General features: G+C 35.3%; 1 protein-coding gene across 1 annotated transcript in view; it reads right to left on the bottom strand.

Moving 5' to 3' along the window:
• Window positions 1–25,373, bottom strand: part of LOC123865924 (nephrin-like) — a 198,704-nt gene that overhangs the window by 79,585 nt on the left and 93,746 nt on the right. The window contains exon 3 of the mRNA XM_045907145.1: window positions 24,482–24,632. Coding sequence (XP_045763101.1) covers window positions 24,482–24,632 — 151 coding nt within the window. The remainder of the gene's footprint in view (window positions 1–24,481; window positions 24,633–25,373) is intronic.

Genomic DNA, 25,373 nt, shown 5'->3' with positions numbered 1-25,373 from the left:
AATGTTTCATTCCCACAGGAAGATAAAAATTCATATCTGCAGCAACCGAGGAATGCTTTGCCGGCGATGAATGTAACAGTATTTATAAAATACTATCTTACAATATGTATATTTTAATATCATACGCTACGATAAATACGGGTAAAATTATTATATTAACGACTGAATATTTATGAGTAAGTATATAAATTATAAATAAATTAATATTTTGGGAATACAGTTCCAGTATTACAGTACGAGATTCGCTCGAATTAATTTAATTGTAATTGCAAAATGAATTAGTGCCATTTGTAACTGACAAATTGACAAAACAACTGGAATTTATAATGATCCAAGTCTTCACCGAATAATGCCGAAGTTTCTCTGAGTACGGTCATTGCAATTAAAATTTTTAATGATTCACAGTAAAACACGGTTTTATAGTATTGTTGTGGGAGCCTGAAAAATGTTTCAGTAACTTTTTATAATAATTATTGTTTTCGCAGTTCTTTGTATACGTAATTTTTTTTAACTTTATCGTACTAGTTCTTCTTTCAGATTATTTTTAACCCCGACCCAAAAAGAGGGGTGTTATAAGTTTGACGTGTGTATCTGTGTATCTGGGTATCTGTCTGTGGCATCGTAGCGCCTAAACTAATGAACCAATTTTAATTTAGTTTTTTTGGTTTGAAAGGTGGCTTGATCGAGAGTATTCTGAGCTAAAATCCAAGAAAATCGGTTCAGCCGTTTGAAAGTTATCAGCTCTTTTCTAGTTACTGTAACCTTCACTTGTCGGGGGTGTTATAAATTTTTAATTTACACTTGTTATAAGCAGTGTTTACTAGTTCATCTAGTCCTATGTCACCAAAACAGATGTACTGTTTGAATTGAATTATATTTTATTCAGAATGCATACTAATATAATAATTATACTGCTATATTATATTAGACTAGCTGATGCCTCCGATTTTATCTGCGTGGATTCCGTCCCCTGAATGCAAACTAGCCCTTTACCAAATTACGTCATAATCAGTTTAACGCAGGAAATCTAACAGACGGACAGACAGCTAGACAGGTAAATAGACAGACATACATTTATGCCTAACTAGCCGATGCCCACGACTTCGCCCACGTGGATCTAGGTTTTTCGAAATCCCGTGGGAACTCTGATTTTCCGGGATAAAAAGTAACCTATGTGCTAATCCAATATTATCTATCTCCATTCCAAATTTCAGCCAAATCCGTCTAGTAGTCTTTGCGTAAAGGAGTAACAAACATACACACACATACACACACATACCTACAAACTTTCGCCTTTATAATATTAGTGTGATAGTGTGAAGTGTGATAGTGTGATGTTTGGTCTTCGCGCCGCCTGAATCCAGCGCCTCCCTATGTCCAGCAGTGAACGCCCATCGGTTGATAACCATGATGATCTGTTTGTTTGTTCCATCTGTTCGCTTTAACTGGCAACGTAGCTCATTCGTAAAATTGCAAAGGTGACACGACGAACATGTGGATGTATTGACGTAGCATGTAGTGCAAATATTGCAACATACAGTGTACCTGTCAAAGCGTATTGCCGGAAAAGAGACAAATACCTAAATGTTGGAAGCCTTTGAAACATGCCGGTGCTTCGCTATGCATAAATATTTTTATCTCAGTATAGCTACCTAACAAACTAGTTTCAATCAATGAACTCTCCAAGTCCCTTAATTTGACGACGCAAAAATACTTTGAACCGTTTGCTCCGTTGTGACGTGAATGAAGAACAAACTTATATCTAACATAACATTCCAAATAAATACCTTATGAACCTTATCTAATTTATTATTAACTATTATCACCTAATCTAAAGATCGAAATAAATATTTCCGAACCTAATGTAATTATTTATTACTACAACTTTATTATTATTTGTTACAGAAATATCATCTCGAAGACAGACATAAATTTTTCATCTTGAAAAATCGAAGAGTTTCTACAGAATTTAAAAAAAACCTAAATTACAACCATCCAATTGACTTGATATCCAATATCATCTAGTAGTAGGTTTTCTCTGTTACATTTAACCATCTTAAACTTAAATGAAAGTTAGAAAATATAATATGTCTAGCTAACTTTGAGGTTGTTGTTGTAATGTATTTGTGTTAGGGCATTCTTGTTTCCAATATCGTTCATCGGTGAAACTTCGCAACTTTCGATAAATGGCTCGGAGCAAATTATATTGGAGTTGCGCCCCCATGTGTAAACTTTGAAATCTTTCCCTCAGTTCTACCAAGTTTTAGTATTGTGGTTATAAAAACCTGACAAATGCGAGTCGGGCTCACACACGAAGGGTTCCGTACCATCATAAAAGAAAAAACACTTTTTAGGGTTCCGTACCTCAAAAGGAAAAACGGAACCCTCTTAGGATCACTTTGCTGTCTGTTTTTCCGTCAAGAAAACCTATAGGGTACTTCCCGTTGAACTAAAATCATGAAATTTGGGAGGTAGGTAGGTCTTGTAACACAAATAAAGGAAAAATCGGAAAACAGTGAATTTGTGGTTACATCACAAAAAAAATACCAGGTGCAGTATTATATGAAAGGACTTTACCTGTTCATTCTAAAACAATATGGAAGCCTTTACCCGTACATTCTGATTTTTTTTTTTATGCAAAATAGTTTTTGATTTATCGTGCAAAATGTCGGAAAATATACCCGAGTACGGAATCCTCGGTGCGCGAATCTGACTCGCACTTGGCCGGTTTTTAATTTATAGACTGAATTCTACTTTTCCATTATAATTTGTTATAGCATAGATATTTTTTCTGAGTGATTAGGACCGCTAATCCACTAATTAACATAATATACTATTTTAAAACAGCACATAGTACGTGTGCATATTACGCTTACTCATTCAGCTACTCTCAAAATGGCATACATAAGTAACATAGGAGCCAAGCATCCGTGCTCATCTCAATTATGTATGGAGTGTAGTGTCTGTAGCCGGAATAGTTAAAATGTGGTTGGTTATTTTGTTGAGCAGAGTCTTATAGTACAAAGAGATAGATCATAGTCATTCGACGTAGATGTCAACCAGTCATAAGTAGAACAAGTTCTACCTACATTTTTAGTTCAAGTAAAGTCTAGAAAATTTTGTTTTTGTTGTGTAGGACAACCAGTGACTCTTATGCTACGTCTGTGACCCTCTCATCGGGTCCGAAGCAGATTTTACTCTGAAAAACCGGCAAGAAGCTCAACTGTAAATTATTGTACCACATACTATTTTTGTTGGTAATATTTATTTTTGTGTTTCTTTTTGTGATGGTGAACAATAAAGCATATTTCAATTTCAATTTCAACTGCACTTTTGAAATCATAAAAGTTCAGTATTGTCAAAGGTCAAAGTAACAATCTTGTAGGAAAGCTCAGCTGGTTGCTTCCACGCGAGTTTGTCGTTAAATAAATCTAGGATAAAAATAACAACGGTTGCAGACCGTAATTTTAACTTACAGCAATATTATTGTTATCTAAATAGAAGTGGATAGGTAAAGAAAAAGAATTTTATTCAAATGAACTTTTTGAATAGTCAAATGCCAGAAAAATAATTTTTATTCAAATGAACTTTTACAAGTATTTTTGAATAGGCATCTACGTTGACCAATCTCTAAGTAGAGATATCCTTTCCGCAGGGATAATTAAAAAGAAATAATAACTATATTACGCGACAGATCGAGATGGCAATCGGGGTATTCGGCGGGGGGACGCTCCGTACACCCACACGTCATCCGCGTGTGTGTTATCTTGACCTGTAGTGTAGAAACTATAGTTAGCCCTGCGACTGCTATTTCACCTACGATGCAGTCTAAGGCCCAGTTGCAAGACAAGCGTTTAAAGTTACGTTACGGTTAGCATTAAAATTTCACCACCAATAAAAAGCAACGGGGGTCACATAAATAAGAATTCAAATCGCCATGAGTAAAAATGTTGGTTACTTTCTGACTTCAATGTGTTTCAAATAGTTTTGAATTAACACCTGAGGCATTTTTATTCACACTTGTCATAGGAAAAAGTGGGTTTTTGGTAGGTAGTATTGCAAAATATTTGATAGACTCGACTACACAATTGATAAAAGGCTTTTATTGTCAGTGTCGGACAAAATCTATACGTGTGACAATTCTGGCCGTATAGATAACTCAATATAGGTAACATGCTGCGTTTTTGAAAAAATACTTCTTTCTAATAGGAGGTGAATATTTAACAATTCCAATGTCCATAATATTATGTCCCAATCGCAATAATTCATTTGACAAAAGTGTAAATTAAAAATTTATAACACCCCCGACAAGTGAAGGGTATAGTAACTAGAAAAGAGCTGATATTCTTAGATTATAGCTAAGAACACTCTCGATCAAGCCACCTTTCAAACAAAAAAAAAACTAAATTAAAATCGGTTCATTAGTTTAGGAGCTACGATGCCACATCAGATACACAGATACACACGTCAAACTTATAACACCCCTCTTTTTTGATCGGGGGTTAAAAATAGCTAATTTAATGGAAAGAAGTAAGTCTGTCTTTTCAAAAAGAATAGTTATTTGAACATTTTTGTTTCATTGATGTGTAAGGCCCGGTATAATCAGAGCAGAATGAAAATTTGATGAGTAGACTAATCGACCGATTAGGTTTTTGAAAATGAAAGATAATTTTTTCCAACTTTATCTGCAAATCTTATACCCCGGTATCAGGCAGGTAAAGGCTTTTTCTTATATTATACACTACGAAGCGTTAATAGCCTAGTGGAAGACGTCAGCTGTTAGGGTCCAGGGTTTGACCCCGGGCACGCACCTTTAACTTATTTTAACCCCCAACCCAAAAAGAGGGGTGTATAAGTTTGACGTGTGTATCTGTGTATCTGTCTGTGGCATCGTAGCTCCTAAGCGAATGAACCGATTTTAATTTAGTTTCTTTTTGTTTGAAAGGTGGCTTGATCGAGTGTTCTTAGCTATAATCGAAGAAAAACGGCTCAGTAGTTTAGGTGGAACACACATAAATACAAACCTACATACATACACCCATACATACCATAGACTGCTAAAATCATAACCCTTCCTTGTGGCATTGCCGTAGTCGGGTAAAAAAGTAAATGCGTGTGGATTTCAAAATATATGTGACAAAGTTCCCATCTCACTGCGCCGCGGCGAGAGAGAATTTTCCGAGTCGATATGAATTTTTGATAAGCCGCTACGTGTGAAGCCGGTGTATGTTTCCTGGTGATATATTAATTATTACGTGATAAATTGAGCTACTTATAATATTTAAACGTGAGCGTATATTTTGTAACATGCAGATTTACAGCAAATTGGGTTTTATCTAAAAACCGGTCAAGTGCGAGTCAGACTGGCGCACCAAGGGTTCCGTACCCGGGTATTTTTTCCGATATTTTGCACGATACGTCAAAAACTATTGTGCATAAAATTTTTTTAGAGTGTACAGGTAAAGGCTTCCATATTGAGAGACCCCATTTGGTATAGTTATTTTATTTTGAAAATTGAAAATACTAATTATTATTTATCCGTATTTTTTTTGTGATGTAACCACAAATTCCCGGTTTCAGATTTTTCATTTACTTGTGTCAACGGGAAGTACCTACCTTATAAGTTTTCTTGAAAGACACGACGGACGGACGGACAGACAGACAGACAGACAGAAAGACTAACCCTATAAGGGTTCCTTATTTCTATTTAAGGTACGGAACCCTAAAAATGACGTAACCATTATAATAGAACTTTATGAACTTTCCTTACCTGATAGCAGTACCTAACCTGAGCGGGTGGAACGCTGCCAAGAATAAATAGGCAGATTCTTTGTGAAATAAAAGAATCATAATTTACACCAGATGCTAAGCTTATTGGACTAACCACTAGACGAAACTAATTCGGTCGCATAATCTATATGTATAAAAGAAGAAAATGATTGACTGGTTGACTGTCAGTATTTAAACAACGCTTTTCCGTACCATGAAAGTAGTCCATTTTTACACGAGCTATAAAATCATAATTCAAATTCAAAATATTTTTATTCAATTAGACTTTTACAAGTTCTTCTGCATCGTCAAAAGCATCTACCACTGGTTCGGAATGCCTTTCCTGCCGAGAAGAACCAGCAAGAAACTCAGCGGTTGCTCTTTTCAAAGATTTGATATACAATATAATGGCATGTATAAAAGCAATTGAGGTCCCGCGTATTGCTAGAGCGAGCTGCAGGTCACATCCACGCTATTTTATCATTTACATGATCTTCCATTGTACCTATAATATGCTTTTCTCAGTAGCATATTATTTTTAATAGATTTTTTGAACCTGTGCAAAGGCAAGTCTAAAATTGATTGAGGAATTTTGTTATAAAAGATTATATCCATTCCCACAAATGACTTTTGGACCTTCCTGAGGCGGAGCGTAGGAGTCGCAAGCCTGTTACGGTGTCTAGTTGCCTGTTGTGTTGATTGCTAATTTTCTTCTAACTAAGAATATTTTGTCTTACAAAAATTATGTTGTAAATACCTATATTGAGAGGCTACTGTAAGGATACTGGAAGGATAATATATTATACGATGCACGTAACTTGAGCGAGTTTGAGTCTAGTATTGCACGGAGTAGGTATAGCGTACCGTGCAATAATGCAATAATAATACCGTGCAATAATAACTTACGCCATACGGATCGTAATGTACTACATCAGCAATCTGCTTTTAAAATACCCAGTAATTTGTAATTTTTGCTTTAAAATTTGGCAAAACACCCAGAAATAAAGGATGCACTAGTTGGTAAAAACGGAGGCGAATTTTTGGAGGCGATTTAAATTTTTGATAAGGCCTCACGTGTGAAGCGGGTTTATTAACGAGCTCGCGGTTTCCTGTTAATATATTAATTATTGAGTGATGAATTGAGCTCTTTATAGTTTTTAAACTGGGCTGGATTCATTGCGTGAACAGAGATTTTTATCATCATCTTCATTGGTACTGATTCCGAGCACAACTAAATTTTAGAGTACTTATTCCCATCCTCTTCTTACTAATGTAATATGAAAAGGACCGACACACTTTGACACTTTTAAATTTAGTTTAGAGCTGCCAAACCTTGTAACTTTAGCTGCCAGTCAAAGCCTATATTGTTCAAGTTGCACTAAAATTTAGTCTTTTTTTTCTAGAAACTCTAAGCCGGGCCTGACTTATTGGTGTAAAAAAAAATAGCAGGATCCAGACACTAAAGATAATAGAAATACAAATTTTTTACCTACACAAGCACACTAAACTAAAATGTAACAAGTGTAAATTAAAAATTTATAACACCCCCGACAAGTGAAGGTTACAGTAACTAGAAAAGAGCTGATAACTTTCAAACGGCTGAACCGATTTTCTTGTATTATAGCTAAGAACATTCTCGATTAAGCCACCTTTCAAACAAAAAAAAAACTAAAATAAAATCGATTTATTAGTTTAGGAGCTACGATGCCACAGACAGATACACAGATACACACGTCAAACTTATAACACCCCTCTTTTTGGGTAGTGGGTTAAAAAGAAACAATGATAACGAGATAATATTAAATAAATAAAGCAATATACATAAAACAGCTTTATCGTATTTTTCTACTTAACACAGCCGATTCGTTAATGGCTCCAAAGGGAATGTCCAAAGAAATAAAGATCCGAAAGTACTTATAAGTAAATGTTTACCTACTTATTAAGAAATCTTGTTATTGTTTGAAAGAGGGATGAAAATACATCTTACAAAAATAATGGCTGTATTTAATGTTATGTTTTTTTTATATTAATAAGCTAAAAATAACATACACTTGCAAGAAATAATGTAAAAACATCAAATTAATATGTTAATAAGAAAGAAGGTTTTGTACAGCGATTTAAAAAGCCACCAAGCTTAAGTTAGAAAAATGGCTTTCACAAAATATTATTAACCATAATAAGCGTACCATACGTCACCCCCATGTTTTTGAATAATGTGGACCCGCACTGAGCCTTAAAATTGTAGGCTTGGGACCATTTCTGTTATCCCAGCTTTATGTTTAACTAGATTTTGCCCGTAACTTCAACCACTTGGATATATGTTTAAAAATCACAATTTAATCTTTTTGTGATGTAACCACAAATCCACGGTTTTCACAGTTTTCCTTTACTTGTGCCATGCCAAATGCCATGATTCTAGGTCAACGGAAAGTACCCTATATAGGTTTTGATTCCCCCGAATTGACAGACATGACATACATCAGACAGGCAAATAGACAACGAAGTGATCCTATAAGGGCTCCTTATTGCTATGGAGATACGGAACCCTAAAAACAAAAAAAAAAGAGCATCATATTATTATAATGGGACTTCGTCTGTGTTGGTGTTAGCTGGCGGGCGTGCTCTGCCTTTTTGGAGTGTTTTTTTTTTTGTTAAAACTGACTGACTGGAAAGCGCTCTAAGGGGGTGCCGTGCGTGTGTCGGCGAGCGCCGGCACAGACGGGGTCCATACTTGTATAGTTTCCCTAATTTGTTACAAATAACTACAAACTTGACACTGGCTAATCTTTGTAAAGCCAGACGAGAGAGAAAAAAAAAATTATAATGCTGACACACATAATCATTATAGTGATACGGATAATCAAGTTAATTTATTGTACTTGTTCAATTACGCGATATGTTTGACGACAATTCATTTATATGCATATTTTCAACTGCATAAATAATAATGAGCTGTCAAAAAGACAGTCCACGATTCGGAATAAACGGTAATTGACATTGATGATGTTAATTAAAACAAATACAATAATCAAACATGTTATCATGTATTTGCCGTTATGCTGTGATCACACACAAGGTTTATGGCCGATTCACACCAATTGCGTATACAGCACGTACACGTAACACGTGTGTAGTGATGCGTGTGAACCCGTAGATGTATCTGCATGCATTACGTCTACGTGAACGTTTACGCCACGCAAGCGGTATGCCATGTTTCATACAATTCCATACATTACAACGTAATGGTACGCGCTACGTCTACGCTTACGTAACGCTTACGCAGCCTGTGTGAACGAGCTCGTAATACTGTTAATATTCACATTTTTGACGCTGAACACTGGTGGTACCTAGTCGGCCTTCCAGTCGGGGGGTCTGTGGTTCGATCCCGGGCATGTACCTCTAACATAAACACAAACGCACAAACACAAAGTTCATGCTAAGGGTGACCAATCAACACTAAGCTAGGTTGCGTTGTGCCATGGTTATGTTCGCTTCTCTTAGATTTTAATGAAGATAGAAACGAACCCTGCAGAGCTACGCTTTGTACTGCTGTGCTGAGCTCAAACCATTGCAATACTCACGCGATACGTGCTGTCTCGCTCATCACGCCTTGCTCATCTCGCTCATATTCCGTCTATCTCGCTTGCACTTGTGAGCATGCATATCGCGCTGTCACAGTCGCGCAGCACACCACGTATCTCAATGTAGTTTGTAGAAAAAACATAGCGCTAGAAAGTTAGCTTAGCTGAGCTACGCACAGCACAGCATAGCTCAATGTTGATTGGTCACCCTAACGCTGTTCTCAATATCAATAGAAGCACACTTATTTACCAGCAATTTCGCATGATTTATATATCCGTGTGCTATCGAAGGTATTTCTTCATAATATAATATTTCGTTGGCAAAAATTCAAGGCACTTTCTCATTCTTATCTTAACTTATAAATAAATCGCGTGTGAACCCTGATACGTTGAGCACTCGTAAAACACAATGTAACGAAGATTCCCAACCGCTTCGTATGAATTGAGCGTTCAAAAATTGCCCCTTGTGATGCTTTGGCCCTTGAGTCAGTTAATCGGATTTTTAGTAATCGGGTTAAAATCGGTTACCAATTTGTGTCCGACTACGACCGATTTTAGTAGATATCCGATTGATGCAGATGTCTTACACCTGCCAACCTCGACTCGACTCGACTGCACTTCGGTTTGACGGTATAAAGGCAGAATTTAGCAAGGAACACGTCACTAAAGTTTATAGTGTGTATTAGCGCTATCTTGCTCTCCAATATACCGGTGATAAAAAACGGATTGGATCGGTGAGGGTCGATTATATTTGCTCCGATTTTCGTAGGACCTTTTTTTCTGAGAAGTTTGTCAATTTATTGGAATATGTTCTACTTGTGGCGACTATGTCCTAGATCCCTCTTCTAGTAGGTAAAAGTTTCAACTCAATCGGACTAGTGGCTTAGCAGGAATTTAGAATTAGCAGTAAACGATATTAATTTTAGAATAATAGAGAAGAAAGCTAAGGCTCTATAATATTAACGGCCTTAGAAAAGTTTATTTGGTAGGTATATCGAACAACTTACGTTCATTTCGTAGGATTAGGTTAGTCCAGTCCAATTACATGGCGATTGGTGATCCTAACTGCTAACGAGATATTATAATCTGATAAGACAGAGAGTTGTCATATTACTAGAGAAGAATTGCTGAGCTTCTTTTTCACTTAGTAAATCGGTGTGGACCAACTTTTGCTCTTTCTATCAATAATAACTCTATATTTTTCATAATTATCATTATTATTATGACGCAATTAACACAATAATGAAGCATGAGTAAAAGAAATAAATACTCATAATAATGTTTACAAAATGATTTTATCAGAACATATTATTATTATAGAAGGATTAACTAAATACAAGTGTAAATTAATTTATAATACCCCCGACAAGTGAAGGTTACAGTAACTAGAAAAGAGCTGATAACTTTCAAACGGCTGAACCGATTTTTTCGGATTATAGCTAAGAACACTCTCGATCAAGCCACCTTTCAAACAATAAAAACTAAATTAAAATCGGTTCATTAGTTTAGGAGCTACAATGCCACAGACAGATACACAGATACAAACGTCAAACATATAACACCCCTCTTTTTGGGGCGGGGGTTAAAACTAAATTAGTATACGTTATAAGCAATGGTAAAAATACCTATTATGTATATCAACGTTTAGACCATAGAGTCGGCCACTCTATAGTCTATAAATGGTCTAACTCAAGCAAATCTAATGCGGCATTACCTACCTACGTTATTAGCTTAAAAAGCTGCAGACATTTTAAGTGTTGTACTTAGTTTTTCTAACCTTCGAGAAAAACAACGGACTTAACCCACGTCAAATTATACCCACGAGTATTATTTTCCATATAAAAACGTATTTTTAATCATAATTATATTGTGTATAAAAAGATAAAATCATCTTTGAAGTCTCGAGATACTTTTCAATTAAGTTAGTCTAGTTTGATGCAGGCTTTGCCTTGGTCAGCTTAGTTATTATTAAGTTAATACTTGATTATGCCCGTGACTTCGTTCGTGTGCATTTATAATACAAAATCTGTGGGAACTCTAAGATTTACTAGGATAAAAATAGCTTTAGCTACTTTCCAGATCTTTCACTATACCTAACCATGAAAAAAAACACGTAAACCCGTTATTTCGTTGTAACGTGATTGAAGAACAAACCAACAAATAAACACTTTTGCATCATCAAACTTCATATTAGTATTATAAATGAGAAAGTGTGTTTGTTCATTGGTCCATCCTTCAGCTAGTTTATAATATGGGTAGAGATCAGAGAAACCGAGGAGTTCAAAAACCAGTAAATAAACTACAAAGATGCAGTGAGTTCTAAATATATCATTAAAAAAAAACGAAAACAAAATTTCTAATGGTTATGCAAAAATTTAATAAATTAACTTGCAACTGAATCAAACGACGAAGACTTAGAGCGTGTATAATAAATGTATAACATAACACACGCTTTACCTAAAGCTTGTATAATACAGGGTTTCCCATGTCGACGATTTTTAAAGCTTAGTTCGTGTGTGCATTATTCAGAACACGAAGCAACGTATAGTAGGTACCTACTCGTAGTAGTGATATTCGTAAATCCATCCTACATTTTGTGTAGAAATAATGTTGGAATTTTTGGCTATGCAATTTAATTTTAGTTTAGCTTAGTACAGAAGAGGTCAAAACAGCTGAGAAACGTTGATTTTATAAGTAGGCTTAAAAAAATTGATTTATGCTCTACTTCCCAGAATCTTTTCAATATGTACTCTACAAGCTCAGGTGAATCTGAAAATAATAATTTTAACCTCTACTTGCTTGGTGGATCGCTTTCTTATATTAGAATTAATAAGTAACAAGTGTAAATAATTAAAAATTTATAACACCCCCGACAAGCGAAGGTTACAGTAACTAGAAAAGAGCTGATAACTTTCAAACGGCTGAACCGATTTTCTTGGATTATAGCTAAGAACACTCTCGATCGAGCCACCTTTCAAACAAAAAAACTAAATTAAAATCGGTTCATTAGTTTAGGAGCTACAACGCCACAGACAGATACACAGATACACACGTCGAACTTATAACACCCCTCTTTTTGGGTCGGGGGTTAAAAATATATTAGTATACGTTTTAAGTAACGATAAAAATATTATGTACACCTATAAAATGAATTACGTACTGTGTATGTATTAATATGACCACGTATTTAATAGTGTAAAACTGATTTATCTGACTTTACAGTCTCTCTGTAGTGTAGACGGATCATTCCGAACAAAAAAAAAAATTGCGGACTGCAACTCTTTTTTGTTTAAAATTTGATGTTTACTCTCATACCTACTCATTTTGTAGCTTCAAGAATACGACTTTTGTTTGATATATGTCTGTTATAGGTACTAGGTAATTTAATTTAAACTATCTACTAACAACCGGACCAGACTTATGGATAGACGGACAAGGGGCAAATTCACTCGAACGGTCTCCGAAACCTCGCTTCGCTCATCTTTAAAATGTATATTTGCGTGATATGGAATGTAATAATTTATTTTGACATCTCTTTGTTATTCATGCATACAGTTGGAAATGCAAATTGCAAAATATAATCACATAAAATGTCATCAGATTTACTTTAGTCGGAGGATAATCAGATCAGTTTCGATATAGTCAAAAGTGAGCCATCGCTTTCTCTCTTTATCTACTTTATACTCCTCATCATTGAGGGTCTTGACCCCTTTTATTTATTTATTTATTTATTTGATAACTACTGAAGACTAGTTAGGTCTCTAAATCTAGTTTTCAATGTCACTAAATCTAACTCAGCAAACAAAACAATTTAATCAAAGCATCTTGAATGCGTTCGAAATACTATATTAAATCCTTATTCTAATCCTAATAATATAATATTATAAATGTGAAAGTGTGGATGTTTGGATGTTTGTTACTCAATCACGCAAAAATTACTGGATGGATTTGGCTGAAATTTGGGATGGAGATAGATTATACCCTGGAATAATAGGAAAAGGTAAAAAGAGACTGACCGACTGACTGACTGACCTATCAACGCACAGATCAAATCACTGGACGTATAGGGCTGAAATTCGCATGCAGATAGCTATTATAACGTAGACACCCACTAAGAAAGGATTTTTGAAAATTTAATTCTTAAGGGGGTAAAATAATGGTTTCTTTGTATATCTAGTCACGCAGAGAAAATCACGGGTATCACACTAATATTATAAAGGCGAAAGTTTGTATGTGTGTGTGTGTGTGTGTGTGTGTATGTTTGTTACTCCTTCACGCAAAAACTACTGGACGGATTGGGCTGAAATTTAGAATGGAGATAGATTATACTCTGGATTAGCACATAGGCTACTTTTTATCCCGGAAAATCAAGGAGTTCCCACGGGAATTTCAAAAAACCTACATCCACGCGAACGAAGTCGCGGGTATCAGCTAGTAGCTAATATAACGTAGACATCCACTAAAAAAGGATTTTTGAATATTTAATCCTTAAGGGGGTAAAATAATGGTTTCAAAGTATATCTAGTCATGCGGACAAAATCACGGGTATAAGCTAGTAATTTATATGAATTGTTAAGAATTTAGTAGGAATTCTGTAGGAACAAACTTTCTAAAAATTATTAAAAAATGATAGAGTTTTTTTTCGGGAAAACAATGTGCTACGTTTTGTGGCAGAAGGTATAAATAAATTTCAACTTTGAAATTCATTGTAATTTATGAAGTTGCAAAATGTAGAATTTAATTACGTAAAATTTCATCAAATTAATTGAGTTTCAGGCGTGGTACGTGTTTTGAGTCAACAATACGCTAAAATATTTGTGTATTTTTATTTACTACAAACGGATGTTTTGTTTCGCGTAACAAAAGCTTTGATTTTAGAGAAATGAAACGGATTAAAAGTCACGCTTTGCAGCTCAAGCATAATCAGTGCGACCACATTTTGTCGCGGTTTAGCGACGCTTCATGTACATAAATACTGTGAAAAAACCTCTTGGAAGATTTGTCGCACTGATTTTGCTAGGACTAATGATTTAAAAAAGCCAAATGTAGCCCATGTTTTAATTTCTTGTAAGCCAAGCAATATGTTTTTTATACGTTTACAATTATTATTTTTTAAACTAATAAAATAAAAATTGGCCCATATTATGTATTAATGCACAAGGGTAAAATATGTTTCCAAAAGATTTTAGGAAATTTCCCATCTCGATTACAAAGTTGAATTTTGACCGATCATTCTTTTTAAGTGGTTCTGAAACAAAAGCCCAAGCTTTGTTAGGGTAGTACCACGTTACATGCAAGATTACGAATAGGTAGGGTCAGCGACAAAGTTCACCCGCGCACGTCCATAGTCGCTTACGCTGGTGGGTGCAAACCTTAAGCTTTGTCAATGTTAATACCTACGTTTGGTATAAAATAAATAATTTAATTATGTACAGTTTGCGACAGATCGATATGGCACAATTATTATTGTTATTATACATAAATAGACTGCTAAAATCATAACCATTCCTTTTGGCTTTGCCGTAGTCGGGTAAAAATTCAAATCCCCATAATTTTCTCTTGTTACAATTTTGTATTTCATCTGCGAAGTTCATATTACGAGTTATTCCCGTTACCCATTCATGCATACAAATATATTTTTTAAAAGAGTATATATTCAGGATTATAAAAACGAAATAAACATTTTGGTCGGCACGGTAGGTACTTATTTAAATATATTCTCTTCAGCGAAGGTTTTTAATAATTCCGGGCTTAAATTCATTGTAACAGCTCGTTGGAGGTATAGACAGAGAACTGGTGAATGATTTGTTTATGGTGTTGATAAAATAATACTTCATGGATAATCTCTTATAATAACTAGTGAAACGACACCGTTTCCAAAGGGTTACGATTTTTTCTGACTTAATTTGCAATTATCGTCATACCAGTAGCTTTTACATATTTACAGCCCAAATAGACCGTAGTCTGTACCCACTAGGTCTAATTTGTGCCAGTTATGTTATTAAATAACTACTGAAACACTGAACACACCTCTTACACCACAGGCTGCACTGGCTCTTACACTACGGGTCGCAGGTGCAAACTTGCCGAAACGAGCAAATTAAACGTAATGTGGACCCCACGCGTACAATTTTTAATATAAATAGCAAATTTCAGTGAATATTGAAATAAAAAGTACTTAAAAAAGGTTAAGGGTTTCATATTAACGTGATATTTTAAGGTTAATGTGGTTTTTGGGGTGCAAATATAGGGCGAGGTTACACATACATAATTATTATTATAATTTCTGTTAGATATTCTATATTTTTACAACATTAAAATAATTATAAAATATGTACGTTTAAGCAGAGCTCGTCCCACTCATATTCAAATCGAGTTTTTCCTTCTGGGTTCATGTATATTTTTAAGATAGCTAACATGAAATGTGCGTTGATGTGGATGCCTCCAGAGCGGATGTATCGGAGTGCTGACGTGTTAGCAGACTAATCAGATTGTTGATGAATGACGTGATAAAGTTCATTTCGTCTCTGATTTATTTTAATGGACCGGTATCCTTAGTCTTTCATGGGCACTGAGTGGCTTCCTTATAAAATACGGAAAGGCAGGGTATTCGTCAAACATTAAGAAATTAAGCCACTCAAAACTCCCTAAAGAACACCCTCAATCATAAACTCAGAATCATACCACATCATATTAATTATCCAAAATTAAATATAAGTAATAACCGCTCGAAAGTAATAAGCTTAGTAATATTTCGGCCATAATTTCTGCCGTAAAATGGGTCATCCTTAGACCATCTTTTATCGAGTTTGATTATACTCTGGCGGGCTTGTCATAAGCTTCAAGAAGCTTCCATAATATAAATAATACTCGTAAGATCCAAAAATACCTATTATATTGTGTTGTTTGTTATTGACTTACTATTATTGTATTTTCAGGAATTTCATATTATTGCAACTACTCGTCCACAGGCTGATGATAATAATGATGAAAAGTTAGAGATGCGTACCCAGGATCGAACCTCAGACTCCCTGAACGGGGGGCTGAGGTCTTATCACCACTCAGTATATTATATTTTCAGGTTTAAAATGTTGAGTCGTCATTCATCCTGATCCATCATGGGCCTGATTGCAGTAAGTTGCAAGCAAAGATAAGTAAAATATTTTTGAATTGTATTAAGAGTTAAATCATAAATCGATCCTATCTATATTACAGTATTACACACAGCTGCTTTTATTTGAAAAGCGTCGCCCAAGGGCTCGGAAATTTCGTCCGATTTTAACGGAGATTCGAGATTCGTGTCCCTTTGTTCAGACCCCTTACAAAGTAATAAAATAAATTACTCCGAGGACAGAATTGAGAATGATTGATAAATATGGCCACCCTAAAAGCGAGCATTAATGTTTAATATGTATTTCAGCCGCAATCTATTTCCAAAGGGATGGTCGTTGAGGAAAATTTTGATTATGTTACCTGAAAATGGTCCTTTGGTGGATGTGGAAATTGGGTTAAGTTGACGATCCCTGATAGTATATATTTGTAAGACTCCTCATTTTACATAAATAACAGATGACTGATTCGATTACAAAATCGATTTAAAATTGGTTCAGATATAGATTATGAAATAGTCGTTTAGAAGCTATACAATCACAAGACCCATCAACGATTATAATAAATTATAAAAATACTAGCCGATGCCCGCGACTTCGCCCGCGTGGATTTAGGTTTTTTGAAATCCCGGGGGAACTCTTTGATTATCCGGGATAAAAAGTAGCCTATGTGCTAATCCAGGATATTATTTATCTCCATTCCAAATTTCAGCCAAATCCGTCCAGTAGTTTTAGCGTGAAGGAGTAACAAACATACACACACACACACACACACACACACACACACACACACACACACACACATACAAACTTTCGCCTTTATAATATTAGTGTGATTATATCACCTGGACTAGTTTTTCTTTTCGGACTCATCGTTTCTGTGCTATAGGCTAATAAAGCCCGTCATAATCTATTTTTATTTTCATTTTTAAGCGAACATAGCCAATTTACGCTTCTGGAAACAGTAAAAATAACTTAAGTTTTCTAGCTCAAGTTGGGCTTACAATAATAGGGAAAAAATAATGTTACAAAGTAGCCACTTACGTGTGTTTACAGGGAAAATATAATATCACTAAATATTACCACTTCCAGCTCGGTAAATGTGTTCATTCCAAACCAACAAGGGCTTGGCTAACGTACGAGCACTTACCGAGTTTTACTTCTTGCCTATTATGTGCTAGTGACGTAACAGACTGCGTAAAGTCTGAGAGATTGTAGCAAGATAATAAATAGTAGAGCAATATTTATATTCACAGATGTAAATGAATTTATAACACCCCCGACAAGTGAAGGTTACAGTGACTAGAAAAGAGCTGATAACTTTCAAATGGCTGAACCGATTTTCTTGGATTATAGCAAAGAACACTCTCGATCAAGCCACCTTTCAAACAAAAAAAAAACTAAATTAAAATCGGTTCATTAGTTAAGGAGCTACGATGCCACAGACAGATACACAGATACACACGTCAAACTTATAACACCCCTCTTTTTGGGTCGGGGGTTAAAAAAGTGCAAAAAGGTAACAATATATATTTAAGCGCGCTTGACATAAAGCTAAACTGTAGGATTTTATTTTTGAAAAAGACTTGGCAATTTTTTATTCTACTAAATTATTATCGTATAATCAGAAAAAATAGAGCTTTTTATCTATGGCACTAACAATTTGGTACTTCGATAAAAGATGGCACCCTCAAAACAGATGTTCTGTTTGACGACCATTTAAAATTTATTTAAAATTTATTTTTCAAAAGTTTTGTAAGGGAACATAAGTTCAAGAACACAACAGCTCCACTTTTTTGTTTGTCTCTTAAACTAAAACAATATATAGGTTATATAAACAGGTAATGGCCTGTACTCAAGAAATATCCTTTGAACATGTAATGGCAGAATAAACGGTCCAGGGAGAATATTTTTTCAGTTACGGCAGGAAACAAAAAATAGTTCCGAGAGGCCTGTCGTTTACAGGGTGTAGCGAATAATGAACTTTTTGCCAACGTTTTCACTTTTTTATGCATCAATATTGCACCAATTTTTCAAGAAAGGTGAATTATTTTGAACCATAGAGATATCGTTTTGAACCGATACAAACACTTTGTACCATCAACCACAAAAGTGCTTTACCACCTTGGGTTAGTGTCGTTTGCCATATGGTAAAACTACAAGTGTTTTAACTCACAAGACCTACGTACATTTATTAAAGTCTGAGCCTTCTAACTAAACTTGAACTCTTTGGATTTTTAACGCTAACGTAATAACTTCGTCACAATATTTTTAACCCCCGACCCAAAAAGAGGGGTGTTATAAGTTTGACGTGTGTATCTGTGTATCTGTGTGTCTGTGTATCTGTGTATCTGTGTATCTGTGTATCTGTGTATCTGTGTATCTGTCTGTGGCATCGTAGCGCCTAAACGAATGAACCGATTTTAATTTAGTTTTTTTTGTTTGAAAGGTGGCTTGATCGAGAGTGTTCTTAGCTATAATCCAAAAAAATTGGTGCAGCCGTTTGAGAGTTATCAGCTCTTTTCTAGTTTTCTTGTAGAAAAGAAGGTTACATAACCGTTAGGTTCATAATATTATGTCAATTGACAAATGTCAAGCTGTCAAGATGGACGTTGCCTAGATATACATAATTATTTATTTGAAAAAGATTTGTCGGGGGTGTTGAAAATTTTTAATTTACACTTGTATAATATTTTTTTAACGGACAGAATTCCTTAACTGACAACTATTAAATAACACCAACATGTCTTTTTAAAAAATAATGCGTTATCATTCTATAGAAAAGTAGAAAAAATTAAAGAATGTTTTAAACGTTACAACAAGTGTAAATTAAAAATTCATAACACCCCCGACAAATGAAGGTGACAGTAACTAGAAAAGAGCTGATAACTTTCAAACGGCTAAACCGATTTTCTTGGATATAATCCAAAAAAAACGATTTTCTTGGATGATACCTAAGAACACTCTCGATCAAGCCACTTTTCAAACAAAAAAAAACTAAATTAAAATCGGTTCGTTAGTTTAGGAGGTACGATGCCACAGACAGATACACAGATACACAAATACACAGGTCAAACTTATAACACCCCTCTTTTTGGGTCGGAGGTTAGTTAAAATAAATATGACCGTAAAATGATCATTCTTTTACCCTTAACAAAGGTGCGTCTACACTCAAATTAAAGTTCTCAACTGAAATAAAATATCCAGCACATACAAAAAGCATTATCATTTATCACATTATCTTTATAGTTATGTTTTACAACTCTCAGCTTAATTCTCATACCTTTTGTAAAATTTAACAGTATGAAATTAAATGAGATCAGTTTACTGTCTAGACGAACTGAAATTGCTAACCGTGAAAATATGATATACCTCAATATCATACTTGTAACTTTGGTGTAAAGTTCATTACACTTTTTTAGATAAAGTTACCTTTGTGAAAAGTGATCAGAAAATCTAAATTTTTTGTTTTATATTTGTAGTTAATTCTTCAAATACATTTTTCTGCTTCTATAATGATTATAATCTAATTAATGAATCAAATAAAGTATAAACTCTTTTCACTCTGCACTAGTACAGAGTATAAATAAAACCTCTAACACTCCATACAAAAGAACTGATTTAGTTACCGACTGCTACCGTAACACCAGCCTGTCCGCACAAGATTTGGCTATTTTTCGGGAGGGAGTGACTGTCGTTTCTTTATATTTTAGTAATCAGTGATAATTTAAACTGATATAAAAATATTACTATAATACAAGTTAATCACAAAAGCTTTAAAAACAGTAAACAAATGTAAAAGTTTTATACGCTTAACTCTACCAGCTTGAAGTTTTAGCCACGGCTAATTAGATTGCTATTCAAACATCTCTTTTGGAAACGAAAAAGTAAAACAACCACGCGACATCCCTATCAAAACCATGTTACAGCGTACACACGCAAACTTTTACCGACGAGGCGCCGCGAAGCGCAGTCGTTTTTCCAACTTGTAATTATTTCGCTTTACATTACTCCCTACCCAAAGACAAACTTTATCTAGAGCCAAAATAAAGAGTCAATGCATCGCAATCACAGTTTTTGTACTTAACTTAAATGAGTTTGGGAGTTTATTTCCAAGCGCCCCACATTTGAAAGTACGGACGATGCAAACAAATTGGGTTCCATTTCACGAAACATTTCGCTGGAAACACCGTTGATATTTTAACAAGTTCTTGCCATGACTCGGTTGGCGTGGCTTGAGGTTAATGTGTACTGGCAATGAAGAAATCATATGATTTTGTGGCATTTAGATAAACCATGAATTAGGGATTGTCCCACACTACTTGCAAGCTTTTTAACCCCCGACCAAAAAAGAGGGGTGTTATAAGTTCGACGTGTGTATCTGTGTATCTGTCTGTGGCATCGTAGCGCCTAAACGAATGAACCGATTTTAATTTAGTTTTTTTTATTTAAAAGGTGGCTTGATCGAGAGTTTTCTAAGCTATAATCCAAGAAAATTGGTTACTGTAACCTTCACTTGTCGGGGGTGTTATAAATTTTTAATTTACACTTGTATTCTAATAATCCGGAAAGCACTAATTAAGTTAGAAACTTCAGCTAGTAGGTATTCTACAAGCTGATGTTTAGAACTTTATTTGTAGTAATGTTGTAGCGTGCAGTAATGTAATGACACCGCAGTTATACTTTTATGCTTAGTTATAAAATGTTTTATGAATCATATTTAAAATGGCGCGGTGTCAGGCGTGGCGGTGTGAACTGTGAATTTAATGCTTCATTTTAAATAGTATAGTGTTTATTGCCCAGGCGTGGGTTTACGGGGTAGTATTTTAAGGTTAAAGTAAAATTTGCACTGGATGCACCATTCACAATACCCTCTGTGAAAATTTTAACTCTTCACCTTATTACACACACATATACACTTATTACACACAGGCGCAACAAATGCTGAGTGGAGTCCATTTAGGCACCTCACACCACGCGTCCCATTTCATATTTTATTTATTTTAAGTTATCTTTTTGTTGGTACCAAATAAATAGTTTTTCTTTCTTATTACGGTTCATGAGATACAACCCGCTGACAAACAGGCGGATGGACAGCGGAGGGCTAATAATCGAGTCCTGTTGACACCTTTCCTTTACGGAACGCTAAAAATAGATACTTTATATAACGAATACGTCGTTTCTAGAAAACAATCAAGCCTGACTAGCATTGATACAATATTGGTATTGAATTTCATTTACTTCGTAAATAACTGAAGGTGTTCTGAAGGTTATTGTAAAATCGAAATATTCCACGTTTTCCTAAGTATAGCTATAACATAGATTATGTTTGCGTCTGAAATATTCCACGTAAATCCCGGAATGGCGGGCTTAAGGTGGCAATATAAAGTCATAAATCTCCTAATTAACACGCACAGATTGAGACGAATACCTTCTTCGTGACAATAACGGTAGCGTGAGATTTAATTAGAGAAGGCTCGCTTAGTTGTGGAACCTACTAACTGACGTAATTTTATGTCACTGTTAACTAATAGAGAGAGAACCAGTGCGTGCCAGACCTTCGTCATTTTATAAAAGTTGAAAGTTTTTGCGTATTCTCCACAATACAGAGGGGAACGATCAGCGACTATGAAGTTTGGATCATGGTGGCATTGGGAGATAACAGGAAATAAAGTGGTAAAAATCTTACGTCAAAGTATGAAGTCTAATTTTTTTTTCTTCGGAATAGTATTAGAAATCACGTCATTTGCCAGACATTTAATAATAATTGATTAACTGTTCAAATACATAAATATGTCACATTATTATTTTTTTAAATCTTTATTTTAAGAGATTATTCGCTGGGCGAATATGCCTCTCTATATAGCTCCAATATAGTACATTCTAAATCAAAATTAATCTAGATTAAAATCTAGCCACTAATCGTCTTATATGAAAGAAGTCACATTCTTCAGACGCGCTACGCCGTACTCCTCCTACACTCCATACTATTGTATTGAACTGATTTAATTACTAATTACTAGTACCGCAACACCGACTTTCTTTGCGTAGTAATGGAGTTATTAGTATTCTGTGCTTCAAGTTTATCCCTAAAATACAAAGTAACTTATACAAAACCAGCTCCCAAAACTTCTACTATACTTGGAAAAAACTGCCGCTTATTAACCATTTTTATGCAAGCAATGTGCGCGTAGAAAGTGAACAGAAATAATATATACAAAGCTTATAGCGGAAAATTTTATGCTACGTGAGTTTTGGACGGCGGCGGTATATAAAAGGGTCGACCCTTTGTCGAGGTTCATAATATTGGGCGTATCTTTTTTTCGTGTTTTCGTTATCTGTCAGTAAGAACACATGTACCTCTCATCGCTTTGGGAGTGCCTTTTTTCGGGAACATTCGTACAAAGTTGCACGGACATGACGTGTAGTGCTTGCGAGGAGTTCGATTTTTGATAAAACTTTTGCACGGAGAAAATACAACCTAAAACAGCTATAAAACTGGCCAAGTGGCCAACTATAAGACTCGCGCACCGAGGGTTCCGTACTCGGGTGTTTTTTTTTGACATTTAGCACAATAAATCAAAAACTATAACACATAAAAATAAATAAAATCTGTTTTAGAATGTACATTGTACAGGTAAAGCCCTTTCATAATATGATTTCGCCCTTGGTAGGTATAGTTATCTTACTTTGAAAATTGAAAATACTAATTTTCTGTCCATGAATAAACACATTTTTTTAAATTCACGGTTTTCGGATTTTTTCCTTTACTGTGTTATAAGACCTACCTACCTGCCAAATTTCATGATTCTAGGTCAACGGAAAGTAGTCTATAGGTTTTCTTGACAGACACGACAGACAGACGGACAGACAGACAACGAAGTGATCCTATAAGGCTTCCTTTTTTCTTTTTGAGGTACGGAATCCCAAAAACGTTCCAAAGATGAAACTCACCGAGTACAAGAACCTTATGGTTCCAATACATATTGGCCAAAGTGTTCAGCGTTACGCGAATGGGCGGTGAAAAGGTAACAGACAGACAAACAGACATATACTTTTGCATTTTTACACATCATACTTTATTAGTGTGGATTTGATATCAATCATTGTACTTCTTTATTTTTCTATATCAAGGTCACGACGAAGGTTTAAAATATTGATAAAATTTTTGTTTTGTTTATGTATTGTTAGTGTGTTTGAATTTTTTATTGCACACACATACACATATACAAAACCCCACAGAAACATGCAAATGGAAAGCTGTACTAAACAGCAGGATGAAATATTGTTGTTCTACCTAAGTACTAAACCAACGTTTAAACTGATTGTGAAAAGCCTACTTTAAATCCTTGTTCTTATTAAACCAGTTCTCCATTTCATAATATTAAAGCCTTTCTTCATATCCGGCGAAGCAATATCTCGGTAAACATCGTTCAAGATAGACAAAAAACAGTGCTATATTTTTTTCCTCTCTTAGACGGCTTACGGAGCTTTAGGAAGCTATTTATAACGCCATTGTCTTCTACAGACGGTACCACTTAAGGTTTCAAGAACACTACCTATTCAATATTAAAACACAAAAGTTTCGCGAGGAACCGCTCGGAGATGTGGATTTTCTGGTACTTTTCTTTTATGTTTATAATTTTTATCTACACTCTGTTTTTACCTACACTCCTTCTTCGATGCTTTCAAGTCCTGATCTAGACATTTTCTAATCAGTAGTTCATCTCAATGTTTTACGTGGTTTGGATATGACGCGGATCGTATCCGACACGGTCTAAACTGTAAAGTAAATCGTCCCTTAGGGTCGAAGCATATAAAATGGGGTGAAAGCGAGTTATATATACCTGTATACAGGATTATCATCTCTGTAACACACGACGAGCAGCAAGCTGTCATTGCGCTGTCTGGGTCGGGTTTCGCAAGGCAGGTCCGCTTCGCTACCACCGATGGACGACACACGTGTAACTGTCCCCATCACTGATGATAGCTAACTGCTTGGGGAGGAATAACTCAGCATACCTGTACACTGGATTGTCATCTCTGTACCACACGACGAGCAGCAAACTGTCATTGCGCTGTGGGGGTCGGGAGTCGCAAGGCAGGTCTGCTTCACCGCCGACGACTGACGACACACGTGTAACTGTCCCCGTGACTGACGATAACGGACTGCCTGGGAAAGATAAAATCCGAATAAATTTCTTGTTTTACTACGTTAGTTACTATCCTAAATGGTTGAGCTTTTTAAAATAAACTGTAACTGAGGGCAGAGCACTTTGATGTTTACATCTAAATATATAAAAAGGACTGACTGACCGAATGACTGACTGACTGATCTGCCAACGTACAGCTTAAACTACTGGAAAGATCGGGCTAAAAATCCGCTAAGAAATGATTTTTGAAAATTGAACCCCTAATTTAGCGCAGTGATCATTCATTACAAGGAAAAAATACCTACCAGAAGATGTTAAATATTATAAATGTGAAACTATGTCTATCTGTCGGTCTGCCTCTCTGTCTGTCGCCTTTTCATGGTACATTTACTTAATAATTCTGACGAAATTTGCTACAAAGATAGTTTGCATCCCGGAGATGTACTTACATAAGCTACTTTTTATCCAGGAAATCAAACAATTCCCACAGGATTCTTAAAAATGCTTAATTTCTAGTGGAAGAAGTCGCGAGCATCATTTGGTATATTATAAATTAAATGTTATGTAAGTACAAATTGGCGTAATAACTACTGATGATAATATCAAACAGGAAAGGAAAATTTCCATGTAGAATTTTCTCCCCCTCGTTGTATTCATACGGCAATTATCACACATTGTTCCCATTACCGTGAAATCGATTCAATTTTGCTCAACGACCTAAAAACGGTCACACACTTGTTATATTAATTGGAAGCAGGAAT

This window comes from Maniola jurtina, chromosome 6 (assembly GCF_905333055.1).
Source record: "Maniola jurtina chromosome 6, ilManJurt1.1, whole genome shotgun sequence".
NCBI classification, from domain to species: domain Eukaryota; kingdom Metazoa; phylum Arthropoda; class Insecta; order Lepidoptera; family Nymphalidae; genus Maniola; species Maniola jurtina.
Note: the sequence above shows the minus strand (reverse complement) of the source record. Positions and strands in the feature narration are given on the sequence as shown.